The following is a 21,204-nucleotide window of genomic DNA, read 5'->3' as shown; positions in this document are numbered from 1 at the left end:
ATCACACAATTTTGATTAAACGGTTTTGTGTAAGCATTTACTACCTGTCTTTCCAACAGAATGTGAAGTCCATAGGGCAGTGGTTATGTCTCTCTTACTCACTGTATATCCACATTACTGAGCTTAATACCTTGCAGATGAAAGCTACTCTGGTACTCAGAGAAAGAATGGATAATGCTTCCCGGCACTGCAGTAGGTGCTAGGGAGATAAGGATTTTCACAGTCATTCACTGCTTTTATCCTTGGGAAACATTGTGCTCCTGGAGTAGCAAATTTCCAACGATACTTCATCCCTCTCTCAGCCTCCAGAAGGAGCTTTGGGTGAATTAAGGTCGAATGGCTCTCTCCATCTCATTTCCCCAAACCTCACTCCTTCCCCTCAAGAATCCTGACACTGACCCCGTTTGTAACGAAGGACACTTGAGTAGAAGTGAACCAACGTGTCTTCCCAATTTCTATTTCTCTGTTGAGTGGAAATGTATTTTGTTCTTAAACAATTTTAATTTATGTCTGTGTAACCATCTTTTAGGCCCCTAAAACATTGGTCTGTTAAGTTTTTAACATGGAAAAAAAAGTTTTTGACATGGGTCATCTGAAAAATAGTATCAACATTAAACAACAGCCAAAAACAAACAAATCCCACAGTTGTTCCATAAACCTTCTCTTTTCCCTCGACCTTGTGCCACCCCAAAGATCATCCACTCATTCCGAAATCCCACTTCCGAACTTCCAACAAATGTTTTGAAATGTTTGACTTTTAAAATAAGTTTCTTTTTGCTTCTTTCTTAGTTTTTTCTACTAAAGCTAACATTTTAAGTAAATTTCTGTGACCTTGCTACACAATTTTTTTTTACTTTTTAGGATTTGTGATCAATACTTAAAACCTCCCAATTTAACAATTCATGAACTAGTTTTGCTCCTTTTATGCATCCCAATATCCACCTTTTCATCCCATTGATGAAGTTACTGGACAAAACCACTTCTGAAACTGTCTTAAGATAACCAAGTGCCATCATGCAAGTTAGTATATTGCTCAGCTTCAGTATCTTGTTTTCTAGGCCTCTCAACCACTTTAAACATAAATATGGCAGGGTTCTCAATATCTTTGAGATCGTTTTCTCAGGAAGACTTTATCTGGCCCCAAGATTAACAATAGCAACGGCAAGTAAATAGTTTCAAAATACTATACAGTTTGTCTATAAAGATGGTATTGAGTTTGGTCTTGTTCCAAATTGCTGACAAAGTATTCAAATGAATAGTCTGAGATCTCACACTTACACTGTTCTCATAACTTTGTTTTTAATTCATTATTTATTTATTTGATGAATAAATATTAAGCACCTATTATGTGCCAAAGATTGTTTGGTGCTGGGAAAATAGTGGAGACTAACATTAACCCAAGCACCACACAGATGAATGGAGAATGGTGTCTGTGACAGGGGCCAGCCATCAAGGGAAGTCCACTTGGGGGGCCTCTGGTGTTGGACTTGACCTGGTCAGGGAGGTCAGGGATGGAGGTCAGGTGAGCAGGTGGTGGTAAAGCTGAGCTCTGCAGGTTGTATCGGAATCAGCAAAGCAAGTGATTTGCTGATTCCGATAAAAGAATATTCCAGTTATAGTACTAGCACCACAAGTTCCTGCTATTTATTGCTTGTATCTCCTTTTAGTGACCTTTGAGAGCCACACACATCACTTGATCTTCGCAATTATATAATGTCTATCACCTAGTTTCATGTTTTATTTTGTTTTGCTCTCGTTTTTGCTGTTGTTTTTCACTAAATATATCACTTCAAGAACAGGTGTATTTTCATGAATGATTCATATATTCCAAGCATTTCTTCTGTTTAGATTTTTGTCAAAGTCAAGTCGGAGAGGCAAGTGGCCTTTGACCTACTCTCCTAGAGCCTTGTATGCCTCCCTCAGATCCTAGGATCTGAGACTCTAGAACTATCGAATATCATCATATTAGATTTTATTTAGCTTTGCTATAAGAAATAAGAGTTGGAAGAGGGAACTCATAAAATGTCTTACTTGGAAAAGATGGCCATTAAATCAATATGTTTAATTTAGAGCCAAACTAAAAAAAAATATTTTTCTTGTAGGCACAAAGTCTTGAATTAAATATTTATTGGTTGAATGGACAGAAACCAAATATTCTAATGCTCATGTACATTCACAGCAGTTTTAATATCCTGACAGTGAAAGTCTGGTAGTTGCTGATTTCCTCCTGCAGAGCTGGGTTTTTATTTCTTCCCTAGAGGCTTGAGACCCAAACATCTTTCTTCCATCACTTGACGGAGCACATCCAGGGGGAAAGACAATGGACTGACTTCCTGAGAACCTTCTTGAAAAGCCCCGAACAGAATTACTCAGCAGTTACGTAGTTTTTCTGCTATTAGGAACCCTTCTAAGATCCCTGATCTTAAAAAGGAAATTTTAGATGGGAGGTTCCAGTAAAGATGAGTTTAATGATAAAAAGGACAATAAAAACGATCAGACTATAAATCCATTCCTCTTTGAATCTCTCACTTTAAACACCAATCTCTTATTTCCTGAGCAATGTTTACTGCTTCCTACTTGTTGTATTTAGCGTAGCTGGAAATTTAAAATTTTTTACCCCATTAAAAACAAGCAGCTTAGTGGGAAAGTTTTGATAACAGGTTGCTTTAATTCCCTAACACACGTTTGGTTGACTGTGTTTTAAGTACCAGTCTGTCAGTATTTGTGAAAAGGTACTTATAAAACACACCAAACTTCCTGTTGGAACCAAAAAAGACAACTCTTCCCTTTTCCCCTCTATAGAATCATTTGGAATTTAACTCAACAAACTATTGAGCATTTTAGGCCATGGAGCTAGCAATATGAACGAAAAGGTGACCCTTGCCTTTTCAGATTATTCTGCACTCCACAGGGTGAAAAATAAGCAAAAAACGTTAGTTTGAATGTCCTGAAGGGCAGGACTTCTCCTGTGTTCTCCACCTTTCTCTCTTTGGATCCCTTCATCAGGAGAAAAGGAGCCCTCCTCATAGACTCTCCAAACTTGTTTGGTTTGCATTTTCTGTCCTATGCATACGTGCCTGCTGCTTAGAACTATTGGGCTTTCTTTGCTCAAGGGGAAAAGTGGATTGGAGATAAACCTCAGTCTCTTCTTTTCCTTTGGAAGAAGACATAGTCTTTAAAAACAATCATTGCAAACTACAAAAACAAATTCTAGGCTTCATTTTTTAATGTAGAGACTAATAAAAAGAACTGAAACCTTGTCAAAATCACATTTGGCTGATATCAAGAGTTTGAGGGGAAACACATAGTCTTTTCAAGGATTTGGGATCCTCTGGGGAGGGGTGGGTAAGTAAACACTCTGCCTTCTGGAAAACTGTACCTGATTTAAAGGAGATAGAGATGACGTGGAATGAAGAGGTGACTGAGAAGACCAATGGGATGCAGAGAGACCTGAAGCCATATTTCTCAGAAAGGCTGTAGGTATATTCAGAATAACAGAGATGAGGGAGGGAATGAGTAACTAGTGATAATCTTTTCTGTTTAGTTTTTTAAAGACTATTAGATTACATGTTAGCCTCACTTCAGAAAAGAAAAGATTTCTGAATTTAAATTTACTTAAAATATATGGAATAGGTATTAAATAATTATCATTGTCATACTGATGTATAAATGAAGTATTCCAAACCATTATATTATAGACAAAACTTTAATGTTTGTACTTATTTTCTGTCACTTGTTTCTTAATAGGGTAATGTTCTGATAAGGGAGTAAAAAAAGTCAGCCATTGGGTACAAGCTGAGAACTAAGAAGTCATTGGTTGACACATCCTGTTTATTACAAATGACAGACCATTGTGCATTAAAATTCCAGTGAACCTTAACTTTGAAATTATAAATTATTTCTGACTCTGTTTCTCTTCTCCAACATTCTCTTTGGTAGAGGATGTTCTTTGAATAATCATTACTTATAATGTGAAGCTATATAATAATAGTCACTCCTTTATTTATCAGTGTCAAAGTTTATAACAGGATCTTATATAATAAAAGGTTAATATGCTAATTGTCTGACTGTTCAATTGTTCGGCCAGTCACTATGACGCGCACTGACCACCAGGGGGAAGACGCTGCGACCGGTAGGTTAGCTTGCTGCTGGGGTTCAGCTGATTGGGACTGGATGAGATGGACCAGACATGCCCTGGAGCCCTTCTGCAGTCCCTCCTCCCAGCCCCGATTGTGCACCCATGGGGTCCCTCAGCCTCGCATATCAGGACCCCTCGTGGGATGTTGGAGAGCCAGTTTTGGCTCGATCTCCGCAGGCCAGACCGAGGGACCCCACCAGTGCACAAATCCGTGCACCAGACCTCTAGTAATGACATAACAGAAGAGTCTGGCCTTTACTACAAAATGTATGATAGCGTGAGTATATCTGTGAGTGTCTGTACATGTTTAGGTCTAATTTAATTTAGCAAATATTTATTGAGGGTCTATTCAAAAGCATTATGCCATATTCTAGAAAATGCAGAGATAAATAAGATATAAACCCTGTTCTCAGTGAAATAAAAACAAACACCTCTTTAAGTGCACCATTGGCACAGGAAACAATAATCACATTACAAAGATCAGTCACAACAATAAGAATTTAAATTTTAAAAAATGCTTTTATAGAAATCTCTTTAATGCACATTCTCCTATGAGGATACATGTGAGCGAGGTAGGCACTTTGTCTGCTGTGTTCACTTTCATTTTCCCAGAATCTAGCACAGTACCTGACATATCTTATACTCATAATTAGTTATAGCACATGCACAAATAAATGAGGGTAATCTATGCTTGTGAGAGAAAAATCAGCTGCTGATCATATGTAACAAATTTTTAGTGGATTCAAAGGCTTATGAATACGATAAACAAAACTGTGGAAACTATTATGCAAAGTAGAACCCTTGAGATGGACGGTTTGAAGTAGAGTGATTAAAAGGATTTTTCTTTAAATATGTGCGAAGTATAAGGAGGAAGAAGTATAATACCTTCCTGTTATGAGAAGGAATAAGAATTGCTAGAGAAGAGTCATGTGGCTCCCAACCACCACTACCCTTAGGAAAATAAGTTCAATTTGAATATTTTCCAAATTATGTGACGGGGCCACTAATGTAATGTATGACATCATAGAAATATTGAAGGGGATGATAATACAGAAATATACTGGGTTGCAAGTTGAACCTGCCTCATTCTATTCCTTCTGAGTCTAAAGTTCTCATTTATGGGACTACTAAGAGCACTATAGCTTAAGAATCATTTAAATGTATTTATAACATTTTATTTAATTTTTTTTTATATTGTCAAATAGGAACATGAAAAGTGAAATTGAGTATGGGAGAAATTCTATTTAAACTATTTGTTCCTTAGTATATGATAGATTCGTTACATCTGGATCAGCGTTATGTTGTATTAACTAATAACAACAGAGTGAAGAGTAAGATTTGGTTAGAAGTCAGGACTCACCATTAGCTGTGACTCTTAGGCAAGTCACCTAATCTTTCTTGACTCAGGTTTCTCACTCCTAAAATGAGAGCTGTGGACTGGATGACCTCTGAAGTGCCTTCAGGTTTTATAATTTTATAACCCACTTGTAACTTTTAAATTAAATATATTTCTATAGAGCCATATAATTACATCTTCTTCAGTGGAGTTTTCTAGAAATAGTTTGTCTCCTGTACCACAGCTGCAGAGTAAAATACAATCTAGAGTCAGGCTCTCCCAAGAGAGAAAGCTATCATTTTTTTATGTAATTGGAAAATTTAGCTTTTTCCTCCTGATTTTTATTTACATCTGTGCAAGCTAAAGGAAAAGCAGTTGTTTCATAATTGAGCATATCCTGATGACTTTATTTTGATTTATGGAGCCTTTGGGTACAACAGAGAAGAACCATAAATAAATCGTGGCGTTTCTGGCCTGTTCCTTTTTTTGCACTCTTTGTCCATACTGGCCTCAGATGTGCAAAAAATCTGGCCCTGTGCTGCAGGATTGTCCTCCCCTGCCATTACTCAGATGCACACTTTGCCTTTCCAGTCATTATTTCTAAAATGAAAGGCAATTACTCTCCTTTTCTTCATCATAATTACTATATCCTAACTAATTTATTCAGCAAATATTGAGTGCCTACCATATCCCAAGCAGTATTTTCTGGGTAGTTGGGATACATCGCTGTACAAAACACAACTGACAAAGTCCCTGTCTTCATGAAACTTACATTCTTGTCGGAGGAGACAGACAACATATTAAGGAACATATAATAAGTATTTGTTGACAGATTGGATTGGGAGTGTAAGAGACAAAGCGGAGCCAGGGATGACTCCAAGATATATGGTCTCGGCAACTGGAAAGATAGAGTTGCCATCAACTGTGACAGGAAAGTTGTGAGAGGAGAGCTTTGGTGGGCATACGGGAGGTGGGGAGAAGGGAATGGAACTAGAGTTGGTTTGGGACATAATGAATTTCATGTGTCTAGTGGCTCTCCGATGGAGGTGTCAAGTAGGTAGCTGGTTCCATGAGTCAATACTGGCATAAATTTGTGTTTAGTACAGATGCTAATTAAAGCCTTGTGACTAGATGTATCTCCAGGAGAATGGGTGAGTTAGGAAAAAGAAAACCCCAAAGACTAAGCACTGGGCACTCCACAGACAGGTCAGGGAGAAGAAAAGGAAACAGCAAAGAAGTTAAAGAAGGAACAGCCAAGGAAGAAGAAAAATTTAATGGCTCTGGTGTCCTGCAAGTCAAGTAAAAAATGGTCATGCCCTAGCCGATTTGGCTCAGTAGCTAGAGCATCAGCCTGGAGACCAAAGGGTCCAGGTTTGATTCTGGTCAAGGGCTTGTACCTTGGTTGCAGGCTCCTCCCTGGCCCAGGTCCTGGTCAGGGCTTGTGCAGGAGGCAACCAATTGATGTGTTTTCCCCACATCAATGTTTCTGTCTTTCCCTCTCTCTTCCACTCTGAGCCTAAAAATCAATAGAAAAATATCTTCGGGGAAGGGAGGGCATGTGGGGGGGGGGTAAATGGTATATGTACAAAGATAATTTAATTAAAAAATAAAAAAAAGAAAGAAAGAAAAATACCTTTGGGTAAGGATTAACCAAAAAATTTTTAAAAAGAAAAATATGGTCATATTGTTCCAATGCTGCTGACAGAGCAAAAAAAGTGAGGGCTGAGAATTGACTGTTAGATTTAGCCACATAGATGAATAATATATGTATATGTAGTTGGGGGAGAGATTCTGTAGAATTCATATTTTACAGGCTCAGGAATTATTGAATTGTTTAATTTAGCTTTCAAGGAGCCACTTACCATGTTACTGATATGAAGAATGGGCCCTTGTTTCCTTGAACCGTGTATAATTGTACTCTCTAAAGGTGATGCCAGAAAAAATCCGGAACAAAGCCTGTGTTAGTTGTATCCACCTGAGAGCTTGGCTTCTGCAAACAATGGTAACAATCAAGTTTGAATCAAAGTAGAATAAGTTTGATATTCTTCAAGTCATGGGTTAATAGAGTAGAATTTGTTCTGTGTCATTAGTTCAGGAAAATATAATACTAAAATTTTCCTGAGAGGAATGAAGATAGTTTTAGGAAGAGTCAAATAAATGAGAGCAATAAGAAACGCTGGGTTTGCAACTACTTTACCAATATTCTTTAACAAAGGATTATATGACATGATAAATTTGAGAGGGGACGATTTTTGGCTAATTAAGCCATTAAAATGACTTTTGATAATAAATGTTTTTAATAAAGGAAGTGCACATTGATTTCTGCAATAAGATACAGAGCAGAAAACTTTAAAACTTTATATATGTTTTAATTAAAAAATACCAGAATCTCTTGATTGAACTTGAAATGCCATATTTCCAAAGACATTACTTACTTAGACAAACTAAAATCTTACATAACAAGTTGGAGATTGGAGATATATATATATATATATATATATATATATATAATTTGCATTTCTAAAACAAAAACAAAAATTTAGTAAAAATAAAATTATGCTGATTGAGCTTCTGGGGGGAAAAGCTATTTAAACCCAGCAGTTTATTCAGAAATGACTGCTACAGATTAAGATGTTAGTTCTTGAAATGGTACAAACCACATGGAAACTATAATAATAATAATGAAAGAAAACTTTTAACTATAATGTATGACTTTCAGAGGTGCTGACATTTGTGTAAGAAGAATACTAAACATTTTTCAGTTAAGAAAGCAAAAGGTCTGTCATCCTCTTTTCAGTTTTTGAGTTTTTTATTCAAACCCCCCCTTTTTTTGCATTAAAACTTATTCCAAAGATTACTGCTGTTGTGCTAGATACTGACTTTGAACTTTATGATATGTTAAAACAATAAAATCTGTATGTACATTATACATCTGTGTGTATATTATACATCTAACTACATTTATATGTAGTATATATATACATATATATGTGAAAATGTACATACAAAATGCCCATAAACACACACACACCCCCCCAAAAGAGGTTACATACATTAAGAGTTGAGTTGATAACACTAAAAGTCTATGTCATTTTGACCATCTGTTTCTCTAACAAATCTTATAGTCTACCTTAACTAGGCTGTGCCAGTATTTGGAAGCTGTAGATAACACTTAAGTTTCTTAGATTCTTAGAATATTTTCCATATTAAGAGAATGATGCCTGTGAAGACAATTCAGCCAAAACCTTGAGGCACCTCAACTATAATGAGTACCCAGGATTTTTTCAAGGAGAGTTATAAAGGAACATGAGCCTCTATCTTAGTGGTTCTCAAAGTGTGGTTCATGGAACCATAGTAGCCTAAACCTTTTTAGGGGGTCCACAAGGTCATAATTATCATTTTTAAAACTCATCTAAGGATATATTTATTTTTAGAGAGGAAGGGAGAGAAAGAAACATTGATGTGAGAAAGAAACATCGGTCAGTTCTTTCCCCTCAACTAGGTATATGCCCTGATTGGGAATCAAACTCACAACTTTTTTTTGTATATGGGATGATGCTCTAACCAACTAAACCACCCTGGAAGGGCCATAATTATTTTTTAATGCTAAGATGCCTTTTGCCTTTTTCACCTGTGGTACAAAAGCAATGGTGGGTGAGGTATCTTAGGATGAATCAAAATAGAGGCAGCAGACTGTACTATAGAGATTATATTCTTCATTTGCACACACTACTTTAAAAAATTGCCAGTTTTATGTAATGTCCTCATTGAAGCAGTAAACTTATTTTAATACCTCTCAAGCCTTGGCTGCATATTGTATTAATACACTGTGGTGAAGGAGAAGAACATATAAAATTCTTCTGCTACCTTTTAAAGTACAATGGGTGTCTCAAGAGAAAGTCCTTATTTTAGTTGAAAGTTGAATTAGCTTCTTTATCATATTATACAATTTTTACTTGAATAAAACAAATGATCATTCAGACTTCAGTATGTGGAAGACATTTTTTCAAAATGATCAAAGTGACACTTCCAAAAGAACAACTGATATATTGGTTGTATTTGCTGCCAAAAATGAAATTCAGACTTTCAAGTGATTACAATTTTGGAAATCTTGTACTCACCACCATAAGTTTGACAGCTTTGCATTACTTAAAAGTGTTTCTGATGCAAGTAGTGGTGATATTAATGAATGTGATTTTTTTTTTTAATCCTCATCCAATGATATTTTTTCTATTGATTTTTTTTTCTAAGAGAGTGCAGTGGAGGCAGTAAGGGAAAAGAAAGAGAAAAACATCTATGTGAGAGAGAAACATCGATTGGTTGTCTCCTGACCAGGAACAGGGATCATACCTACAACTAGGATACGTTCCCTTAACCAAGAATCAAACCTGCAACCCTTTGGTCCATGGACCGATATTCTAACTATTGATCAAAACCTGCCAGGGCATGAATGTGATTTTTTAATATAATTTGTCAACACTTGGAAGAGCTACATAACTCAGTGATCTAATATTTTCCAGTTGATCAATGCATATTGTTATAAAACCATGCGTAGGTAAAAGATCTATTCAAAGTACAAGATAGATTAATCAATTTTAATATCAGGAGTTTGAAAAGTAGATAATTTTCAGATTCCATATTGCAGCTAATCAAATCAGTTTAATATATTATAAAAAATTAATATCCACAATTATTTGAAAAAGCTATGAAGGTACTTCTCCCTTCTCCAAACACGTATCTGATTCATAAATTTTAATCAAGACAACGTATTTCAACAGATTGAATGCAGAAGCAGATACTAGATCTTCTATTAAGCCAGTTGTTAGATATTTGCAAAAATGTAAAGCAATCCCATTCTTATTTTTTGCTTTATGGGATATAATTATTTTATAATATATTTTATGTTAACATGAAATGGGTTTTATTATTTTTGAATGAGTTAACATATTTTTTAATTTCTTGGTTTTAACTTCTAATATGGTAAATGTTGATAAGTACAGCCCACATTTTAGAAAATGCTCTTTGAGCATCCCATCTATTTTAGAATGTGAAGGAATCCTGAGATCAAAAAGTTTCTGTGTTTTTTTTGTTTTGTTTTGTTTTTGTTATTTCTCACCCAATGATATTTTTTCCATTGAGTTTTTAAAAGAGTGGAAGGGAGGAGTGGAGGGGGAAAGTGAGAGAAACATTGATTGATTGCCTCCTGCAAAAGTCCCAACCAGGTTGGGTATCGAACCTGAAACCCAGGTACATGCCCTGAACCAGGAATTGAACTCGGGACCCTTGGTGTCCTTTAAGTAGATGCATTTTATTCCTGAAATTGCTCCCCACTTCAAAGAACAAACCCAAATCCTTCCAAGATAGTCAGGAACCTATCATGAAGGACACAACAACCGAATCTATCAAAGAAGGTAGACTACAGAACAGGTACTGAACTTGTCACTGCAGCAGAGTAGGGCCACCCCAGATCTGATTTGGACAAGCATTGCTCCGTGAACAAGGATCCAAATTTACTCATTTATTTACTCAACAGACGGTATTCAGGGCCTCTTGTTCCTCAGACGTTGCAGTGAGTGATGGGGATGTGAAGTGGAAGACAATAGCTTCTGAAGCAAGCTTGGAAATTAAGATGAGTTAGTGCCTGTCTGTGATTACTGCTGAAACAACCATGACTTGAAAACATTTGGGACAGTGAGATGGCAATGATTCATTGAGAAAAGAGGTCTTGAAGTGTCAGAAAAATAAAACTTTGAGCTAGTATGGAATTTTAATGGCCTAAGCATATACATTTATTTAGCTTGTCTGGCTTTCCAACAACATGTTTTTGAGAATGCATGTGCATAACATAGGTTCTATCTTCAAATAGTTTGCAGCCTAGGTTTAGTAACAAAATGGAGTTAAGAAAGTTGTGTTTTGGTAAAATAAGGAAGTCATATCAAATGCTGCACAGAAGCCAAATAGATAGGTCCAGGGTGAGAGCTGCTGGATTTTCAACACTGTATTAAAAAACAAATCCAAAAGGAAGACATGTTACTGCTTAAGAAAAGGTCAGATAAAGCAGCCAGACAGAATGGATAACATTGTGATGGTTTCCAAAGATAACCACCTGTAAATTCAAAGAACAGCGGCTTTTCTTTGGGCTGTTTATTATACAGCCTTTAATTCGGCTTTAGGGAAGAGAGATCCGGGAAACAAAGAAGGCTTGGGAGAATAAGCACTAAATGTAGCCTTTCCCCTGCTTTTAATTAGACTCTTTAATAACCAGGTAAGATGTAGTAGTGACTAGATTATTGGATCCAACGATGGCGAAAGGGTGAGCAATTTCCTTTTTAGTCCTTGGCCATTCATTCTCATTGCCATAGGAAAGAATATTCCTTCTCATAGTAGCAGAATGAGTAGCCTCAAGTCCTGGATCTTAATAAAAGCAGTGGGCCTGAGCGCTGAGAAAAGGGAATACAGACTGAGAAAAGGGAATCAGACTGAGAAAAGGGAATCAGACTGAGAAAAGGGAATACAGACTGAGAAAAGGGAATCAGACTGAGAAAAGGGAATACAGACTGAGAAAAGGGAATCAGACTGAGAAAAGGGAATCAGACTGAGAAAAGGGAATACAGACTGAGAAAAGGGAATCAGACTGAGAAAAGGGAATCAGACTGAGAAAAGGGAATACAGACTGAGAAAAGGGAATCAGACTGAGAAAAGGGAATACAGACTGAGAAAAGGGAATACAGACTGAGAAAAGGGAATACAGACTGAGAAAAGGGAATACAGACTGAGAAAAGGGAATACAGACTGAGAAAAGGGAATACAGACTGAGAAAAGGGAATCAGACTGAGAAAAGGGAATACAGACTGAGAAAAGGGAATCAGACTGAGAAAAGGGAATCAGACTGAGAAAAGGGAATACAGACTGAGAAAAGGGAATCAGACTGAGAAAAGGGAATCAGACTGAGAAAAGGGAATACAGACTGAGAAAAGGGAATCAGACTGAGAAAAGGGAATACAGACTGAGAAAAGGGAATACAGACTGAGAAAAGGGAATACAGACTGAGAAAAGGGAATCAGACTGAGAAAAGGGAATACAGACTGAGAAAAGGGAATCAGACTGAGAAAAGGGAATACAGACTGAGAAAAGGGAATACAGACTGAGAAAAGGGAATACAGACTGAGAAAAGGGAATACAGATTGAGAAAAGGATGCAGCTGACTTCCCTTGTCCCAGAGTGGCCAATGCCCTTCTATTCATTTATCTTCTGTCATTTAGATAGAGATAAGTGTTTTCAGGATCAACTGATTTCTCAGAAGAGATAAATGATAAATTTGAGTCACAGTAAAATATAAGGAAATAGAAAAAAAAACCAAGTCAAAGAACAGGGACCCCCCAAAAAAGGGGGAGGGGATTTGAACAAAATGAAGGTCATCCCAGTCCCCTCCTGCCCCAAACATCACCGTCAGTGAAGATCTTCCCTCTTACAAGGACCATGTGGCAAAATTGTTTGCCTCCCCCAAGGAGCAAGCAAAATTCTTCACATATAGGGCGCAGTAGAGAATGAACACAAACCAATGCTGAGATGACACTTACAAAATAGTTTAAAGCAACAACCCAAAATAGTAAGATTAATAACAAAAATATCTCTAAGGTTAGGCTCTGCTTCCCCTGGTGCCCTTTTGTTCTGTTTAAGAGAGAATCCAGGAAATAATGGATTCTGAGACTGCTCTGGCCATGGACTGTCTGGCCCATGTGGAGCCAAAGGGAACCAGCTAATTGGACAGGAGTGAGTGAGTGAAGGTACTTGTCTCTTTCCTGTGTGGCCCCCTTACTTTAGTCAATGACTTATGAAAACACCCACATGCCGTGATCACTACTGTCGTAACTCCGGTCACTGTTTCTGGAGGGTTGAAGCAGCATTTCGAAGGTGGTTAACAATGGAGTATGTTGTGCATGAAGATCAGTGCGTTCACCAGTAATCTCTCCTTTCTCAGAAACATGATTCCTGTGACAGAGTTCCGGCAGTTCTCTGAGCAGCAGCCTGCCTTCCGGGTGCTGAAGCCGTGGTGGGATGTGTTCACCGATTACCTCTCCGTGGCCATGCTGATGATCGGGGTGTTCGGATGTACTTTGCAGGTAGGTGCCCAGACTCATGTCAGATGGGGCCACATCAAGATGGTCATTGAAACCTTACAAGAGCTGGCTGTGTGGTTTTAACCAAGTAAATGTGAGTTGCTCTTTAATCCTTGTAAATGATGTTCATAATCATGGCAGGGAGCCTGAATCCCTGATTTACTGGACTTTCCTAATAAGGTAAATATGCTACGGGTAAGGTTTCTCTGGGCCCAAACAGAAGTAAGGGGAGTATTTGATGTCACTAACATTAAAGGAAGTCCCTTGTCTTTAAAGTTGGCTTTATAGTAAAATACAGCATGCATAGCCACAGCACCATTTATATTGCCAAAATGAAATTCTTTTCTTCACCTCTTCCGCTAACTCCTGATAATATTTTCTGGAAGAACATTTTGATGGGATATTACCAATTTTACCCATTGTTTATGTTTTAAATATAGATAGCCCAATCAAAATTTATTCTATATAGATGCTATGCATTCATATATTGAACCCAGGTAATTTTTATATACCTACTATGTGCCAGGCACTGTACTGTGAGGAAATATCTATGCATATAAAAGGCTAACATTCAGTGTTTCTGTGGGAGTTCAACTGGGAGACCAGTTCTATTGCTCACTATGACATGCACTGACCACCAGGGGCTGGCATAGAATGAAGGAAGGCCCCTGACAGCAGCCAGAAATCCGATTGGCCCTGATTGCCGGCCAAGCCTAGGTACCTTACCTGTGCACAAATTTTGTGCACTGGGCCTCTAGTATGTAACACACACACACACACACACACACACACACACACACACAGAGGGAGGAAGGGAGAGAGAGCTAGAGAGAGAGAGAGAGAGAGAGAGAGAGAGAGAGAGAGAGAGTGAGTGAGTTTATTTGGAAGGTTAAACTGAATAAATAAACCGGCAATCGGAAAAGGTTGTGTTATACTACAATAGATGTATCCATAAGCAATAAGAAGTGCAGAGGAGGAGTGCTTAGCTTGGGAACAAGAGAAAGGGGGATGGTTGTATTAAAATTTGGAGAACCAGCTGAAGTTAGGGAGAGACAGATGAAGGTGGGACAGGTGCCAGGAAGAGGAAGGGAAGTTCTAAGTCATGGATGTGAAGAAGAATGGGGCATCTTGGGGAAATTCAGTGGGTGTCATCAGTGTGAGAATTGAAGCCATGCCCATGAATAGAATCACCCAAGGGACACTGGCAAGTGAGATGTTAGGAATAACATTAAAAGGGTGCATCTGAAGAAGACTAAGAGGGAGCAGCTGTAAGAAGGGGTGGAAACAGGAGGAAGGGCTCAGAAGTCAAAGGCAGGTGTGGTTAATGATGGTAGGCAATACAACTAGCTTATGGACTATGGAGAGAAAAGTAGCAACTAGGCCATTAGAAATCTTAGTTTGAGTGGGTAGGTGGAAGTTAAAGGCTGTGGGCTAGGTACTTCAGAATCCCTTCACCGTTTTCACCCGGAAATACAACTTGGTAGTTACAGAATAGTCACGGGGAAGTAGATTACAGCATAGGAAATATTGTCAATAATATTGTAATAACCATGTACAGTGCCAGTTGAGTACTTGAAATATCAGGAGGAACACTTTGTCAATTGCCTAATCCCTCTGCTGTACACCTGAAACCAGTACAAAATAATATTGAATGTAAACTGTAATTGCGGGGGGAAAAAAAAAAAGGCTGTGGGGTAGGTGTGACTTTCAGGTAAAACAGCTGAGAGGAAGAGGAGCTTGAAAGAAAGGAAAATAACTATAAGTGGTGCAGAGTAAAAATAAAAGCCTTTTTAAAGCAGATTTTAACTCCTGTTAACCCACAGTGCTTCCTTTGTGTCAGGCCTTATTCTGAACATGCTACGTATATTTTAACTCATCCATCCATCATGGCAACCCTAAGACGTTATTATCCCCTTTTAGAAATGAGACAGCTAAGGACAGAGAGTTTGGGGCATCCTCCCAAGGTGGGTGGCAAAGCTCTTATTCACACCCAGACAGTTTGGGCCCAAATTCCCTGTTCTTAATCCCTAACACCATGCTCCTTTTACTTGTCAGCTGAAAAAATTTTGTCTTTTCTCAAAAAAAAAAAAAAAAAAAAAGAGCAATGAAAACCTAGATTTGAAAGAGAGGAAAGACATAAATTCATCTATAAATAAAACAAATAGTTGTTGAAGAACCTACTGTGTGCCAGGCACTGTTCTAGGAGCCAAGAATTATCAATACAGGTGGGGGGGGTGGGGGGGGGGGGAGAATTAATGTCCCAACCTTAGGGAGCTTACATTCTATGGGGGGGAAAAACAGAAGAAAAATCAATTAGTGGATTACATATGTTAGAAGATAATAAGGGCAATGGGGGAAAATCAGACATACATGGACTGTAGGAGGTCCCAGCAGCAGAGATTCTCTAATAGGTTGGCCTGCAGGGGACTTAGACCAAGGAGTTGCAGGAGGTGCAGGCGCAGGTCTGGTAGATGTCCCGGGAGGAGCCTTCCAGGCAGAGCGAACAGCGAGAGCAAGGAACACATAGGCAGAGGGCTCACACAGGACCCTTCCCGAGAGAAATTGACATTTACTTTCTCAACTTTCTAACTCTGTGTCTCTGGAGACCTGAGAAAGGTAGAATGTTAGTGTTACTAGGCAACATTATTTATGATGTAAGTGACTGCTGATTGGTCAATGGCATCTGGGCTGATAGAAAGCCATAGCATAGAACTTCCGTGATTGCAGTGACACCAGTAACCAGGCATGTCCTTTGACACCTGGGAGAGGTATATATTGAGTTACGAGAGAGATGGGAACCTTTGGAACATAAGGCTTTTAAGCGAGGGTAAGTCCAGACTCTTCCTACAGTGGGTCTCTTTTCTTTGCACCTCGGATGATCCGGGAAGGAGAGGCTCGGAGAGAGCCTAGCTCCTGGGCAGCAGGATGGACCGCTGTACAGACAGTGAGGAGATCCCCCAAATGGGAAAGCCTGACGTCACCTTGCCGGCAAGTTGTGAGTCCATCCTCTACCTTTCTAAGTGATTCTGGTGCTGAGGGAGGTTTGAGATTGTCTTGTAAGTCTGGATGTGGAGATGAACCTGAAAGACCCCAGGCGGTGTTATAGGCCTGAAGCAGGGGCATCCCTGACGTTTGAGGGCAAAGCCAGGAGGCCAGTGTGCTAGGGAAGAGTGCGTGAGTGGAGGAGCAGAAGAATGAAGTCCGGAGAAGCCTTGGAGTCTTGGTAAAGTTTTTGGCTTTGCCCTGAGTGAGGTGGGACATGTTTAGAGGATTCTGAGCAGAGGGTATGTCAGTATGTGACTTAGGTTTGAACAAGATCCCTCTCGGTGCTGAGAGTACAGTGTGGGGAGAGGACAGAAGCGGGATTATTTAGAAGGCCACCACAGTAAACCAGGCAAGACATGAAGCAGATGGCTTGGACCAGGATTAAAGTAGTGGATCTGGATATATTTTAAAGGAAAGTCACTAGGATTTGTTGAAAGATGGAATGTGAGGTATCAGAGAAAAAGAGAAATAAAAAGTGACTCTTAACAGTGGTTAGGTCTTGAGCAACTGGAAAAAGTTCTAAGCATGTTAAGTTGGAGATAATGTGTTATCTCCCCAAGTAGAAATGTTAAATAGGCAGTTGGATACAAGACTCAGGAGATCAGGGAAGTGAAGAGCGATTATCTCAGGAGGAAGGAGGTGATGGAACTAGGTGGGAGGATCATCCTTGACTTGGTCGAGGGAGCATCTTCCACCAACATGGGGATGATGGGTATAGGTGCATTTTATTGGGGCAGAGGGAGGAGAGAGGCAGAGAGAGATGGACGTATATGCCTCACGGCTTCTGTGGAGTAGAGAGTGGCACATGTGCTGAGAGGTTGAGGGTAAGGAAGACAGGACGTGGCAACAATGAAGGGAGTAGAATAGGATCCTCAAGGAAAGGGGCAAATATTTGGAATGGCCAGTTCGGGAAACAGAGGGAGGTGACACAGCAGCAGGAAGACTGCACACTGCCCTTCCTTTGTCACTGTGCCCAGCACCCAGCACTGCCACAAGCACGAGGTTCACCTCTGTGTACATAGTCCCATGGCAGGAGGAAATGCAGAAAAGAGAAACCTCACAGGAAATCTTTAAGAGCTAGAAGTGAACTTGGAAAAAATGAGCACAAACAGAGGGGAGCATGTATCTATGAAAATATCTGTAATGAACTTCGTTTGGGAGATGTGCCCGCAGTGACTGCAGGAGGGGATTCAAGCACAATTTCAGCATCTTTCCTGGACCTACGTACAGGCTATGTACAGGAAATGTAGCCTGAGATGCCAGAGTTCAAAAAAGAGAGTGAGATGCCCCAAAGGAATGTTGCATCAGAATATGAACACTACCAGGCTCAGCAAATTCATGGAGTGGACCATTTATTCAACATATCTCTGAGCACCAGTGATACAGCAAGCATTGTGTGGGGGCTCTAGGCATGAAAGAGAAATACCGTATAGCCCCTGCCATCAGGTTACTAATAGTCTAAAGAGCGTAGACATACATAAGCAATGTAATTCAGTGTATAAGCACCTTTAGAGCTTTAAATATGATGCTATCATCTCAGCTACTGGGAGTTAGAGACTTGAAGAGGTAAAAATAGAGCTTAGTCTCAAAGAATGAGTATACAAAATTAAATATATATATTTTACAAATCATATTTCTTTTATTTTTAAATATTTTTATTGATTTCAAGAAGGGAGAGGGAGAGAGAGATAGAAGCATCTATGATGAGAGATAATCATTGATTGGCTGCCTCCTGCACACCCCACATTGAGGATCGAGCCCACAGCCTGGGCATGAACCCTGACCAGGAATTGAACCGTGATCTCCTGGTTCATAGGTTGACACTCCACCACTGAGCCATGCTGGCTGGACTTAAATATATATTTTAGAAAGAGGAATGGAAGGGTAAAGTCCATTTAATCATGTCACAAAGCCCTGTAGTGTCATCATGTCACAAAGCCCTCTTTAATTGGCACAGATGGCATTTTAGGGGCATGTCCTCACACATCCTGCCCTATCCAGAGTGCTGATAGCACTTGCATTGAGTGACATTGGTAAAGAACCTGTGCTAGAACCTGTGTGTGCTTTAGTTCTCAGAATGAACCTGTGGAAGTAGAAGAAAGTTCTGAAGCATAAAAGGTTCTATAACTTGCCCCAGAGCTAAGAGGGAAGCAGCAAGGGTTCAGATCTCAGGATTTTGTAGCACATGTCTTTCACCCCTGTGTGCACTGCTATGGAATATTATGGAACTACTACAGTTGTAATGATTTTGTGGCCAACTGTAGGCTTGTAAAACAGGATTTTAAATATAAAAACAAATGCAAATGACTAAAATGGAAAATAGAAAGTTATAAAAAGTGAATTTTTTGTTTGATAGTCTAGATTTTTTTTAAAAGATTATTCACTTGCTATAAAAAAAACTTTCAAACTATATAAACATATTTTTTAAAAAGGAAATATGTTTCAAATTACTAAAGGAAGTAAAACCAAACAGTATTCATATAACAAATCAATGTTCCCTAGGAAAATTTAAGTTCTTATTTTAGCCCTACGGTGATAATTGACTTATGACTGATAACTTCATAAATAAAGGTTCTCTGTGATGCTCAAATTCTTTTCCTGTTTACAAGGTGATAAATATAATCTATCTATATAAAAGCCTAAGTGACCATTACAACCAGTTGACCGCTCAACCAGTTGCTATGATGCGCACTGACCACCAGGGGGCAGACGCTCAATGCAGAAGCTGCCCTCTGGTGGTCAGTGTGCTCCCACAGCAGGAGCACCGCTCAGCCAGAAGGCAATGGGAGGTGTAATGGGGCCAGGTTCACGGGAGCAGCCAGGCTTGGGCTCCTCCCTGGCAGCCTGTCTCTTTGGGCACTGCTACATCCCTTGGGGATCGGGCCAAAACTGGCAGTCCGACATCCCCTGAGGGTTCCTGGATTACGAGAGGGTACAGGCCAGGCTGAGGGACACCACTGTGCACTGGGCCTCTAGTGGTTAATATATGCTTTCATGACTTGATTTTCCCTTCATAAAATAAAAATGAAATCATTGTTTCTGATCTTATTTACAAAATAATTCTTAGGGTTTGAAAAGAAGACAAATCAAATGTAAGGTAGGGTAAGAAGAGCATAGGTTGGTGATAAAATAGTAATCCGATAACTTTTTGATTGTTTTCTAAAGTTATCACCAACTGGTGGATTGTGAGGACCACTGGTGGTGTGTGAGGTCCGAAAGGCTGGCGACCACTATTCTAAATGACTTCTTCCAATGGCAATAATAGTTGATTCTCTCTCTGTCTACTCCTAAAAGATTATGTTCATAAAGATTTAACTCTACTCAGCTTTGAAAATACTGGGGGAAAGAGGAAGTTATTATTTGCCAAAAGAGTGTTGATTTTTTTTTCTTGCGCTGATGTAAAAGAATTAGAATCCACACTCTTGTCTCACTCATCTGACAAGTATTTGTTCATTTCTGAGCAAGTAGCTGTTTTCAAGGCTGCCATGGAATAAGAGCAGATTCTATAAAGAGCACTGCTTAAATTACATCTGCCCACATGAGAAACAAATATAAACTCATTGTAAAGCAGGAGAGTGTGTGTAGTGTCCCATTCCGGTACAGTCATACACCCTCAAGGACCAATCGTGTAAACACCCAACTCTGTGCTATAAACAACACTATTCAAAAACTCAACACACTTAATAAAATAGACCAAATCCTCAAAGGTCAACATGTTGCCTCCTGGAAAAATAAGATTGCTTTAGATCTCTGCTTAGTGACTCAGGTTATCTCATTAATACCAAATCCAAAACAGCCCACAGACAGGCCATTACCAAATATAGAGTTAGCAGTTAGAAACCAGAAACAGGAACTGGAAGATACAAGCCCCCTGGAAGCCCTAGGGGACTGCTCTGTAACTATTACACAGGAAAGACATTTCCTGCTTTCTGAATTGTGTGTGTGTGTGTGTGTGTGTGTGTGTGTGTGTGTGTGTGTGTTGAAGGGAGTTGGAGAGAATGATTTCAATGGCTTGAAACCACCTAAAAAAAGTCCCTGCAGACTTAACCCAGTCACCAGGAGCAAACTGGCTAAAGTTAACTTCTGCTTCTCTGACTTAGAGCCAATAGCGCCAACTCCATGGCCATTGGCCTTCAGGAGAAAATGCTTACAAACAGTTCACTGGAAAGTATAGTTGGTAAATAATAGAGACGCCAGAGTGATTTCAGAGGAGTTCACTTTGATAATGTGCCCTGAATTTTTGCTTCTATCTCCCTCCCCGTTCTCTATCCCATACTGTCTGGATTTCTAGAAGATCTTTCTCTTTTGCCCAAGCTCAATTTAGAGATCGAAGCTCAGAAATTCTTACTTAGATTCGCCTATTGTTAAAGGTAAAATTCGGAATATGGATGAAATCGCTGATAGCACTAATGGGTAACCTTATAATGAAGACCACCTCTATTTTAGACTATCTGCGTACCCACATGTCACCCACCATTCTCCTTGGGTCTTTGGAGAATATGCAACAAAAGTCATTTGTTGGTGAAAATAATTTTAAAGAACAGCCTCGCTCACATCTGTAGGGA

General features: G+C 39.2%; 1 protein-coding gene across 1 annotated transcript in view; it reads left to right on the top strand.

Annotated features, from left to right (window-relative positions):
- LRRC8C (leucine rich repeat containing 8 VRAC subunit C) overlaps positions 1-21,204 on the top strand; it is an 82,508-nt gene that overhangs the window by 32,833 nt on the left and 28,471 nt on the right. The window contains exon 3 of the mRNA XM_084872326.1: positions 13,456-13,597. Within this exon, the coding sequence (XP_084728452.1) occupies positions 13,460-13,597 (138 nt within the window). The 5' untranslated portion in view covers positions 13,456-13,459. The remainder of the gene's footprint in view (positions 1-13,455; positions 13,598-21,204) is intronic.

Source organism: Pipistrellus hanaki, assembly GCF_964339955.1.
Source record: "Pipistrellus hanaki genome assembly, chromosome: 2".
NCBI lineage: Eukaryota > Metazoa > Chordata > Mammalia > Chiroptera > Vespertilionidae > Pipistrellus > Pipistrellus hanaki.
The sequence above is the reverse complement of the archived record's forward strand: the minus strand, read 5'-3'. Positions and strand labels throughout refer to the sequence as shown.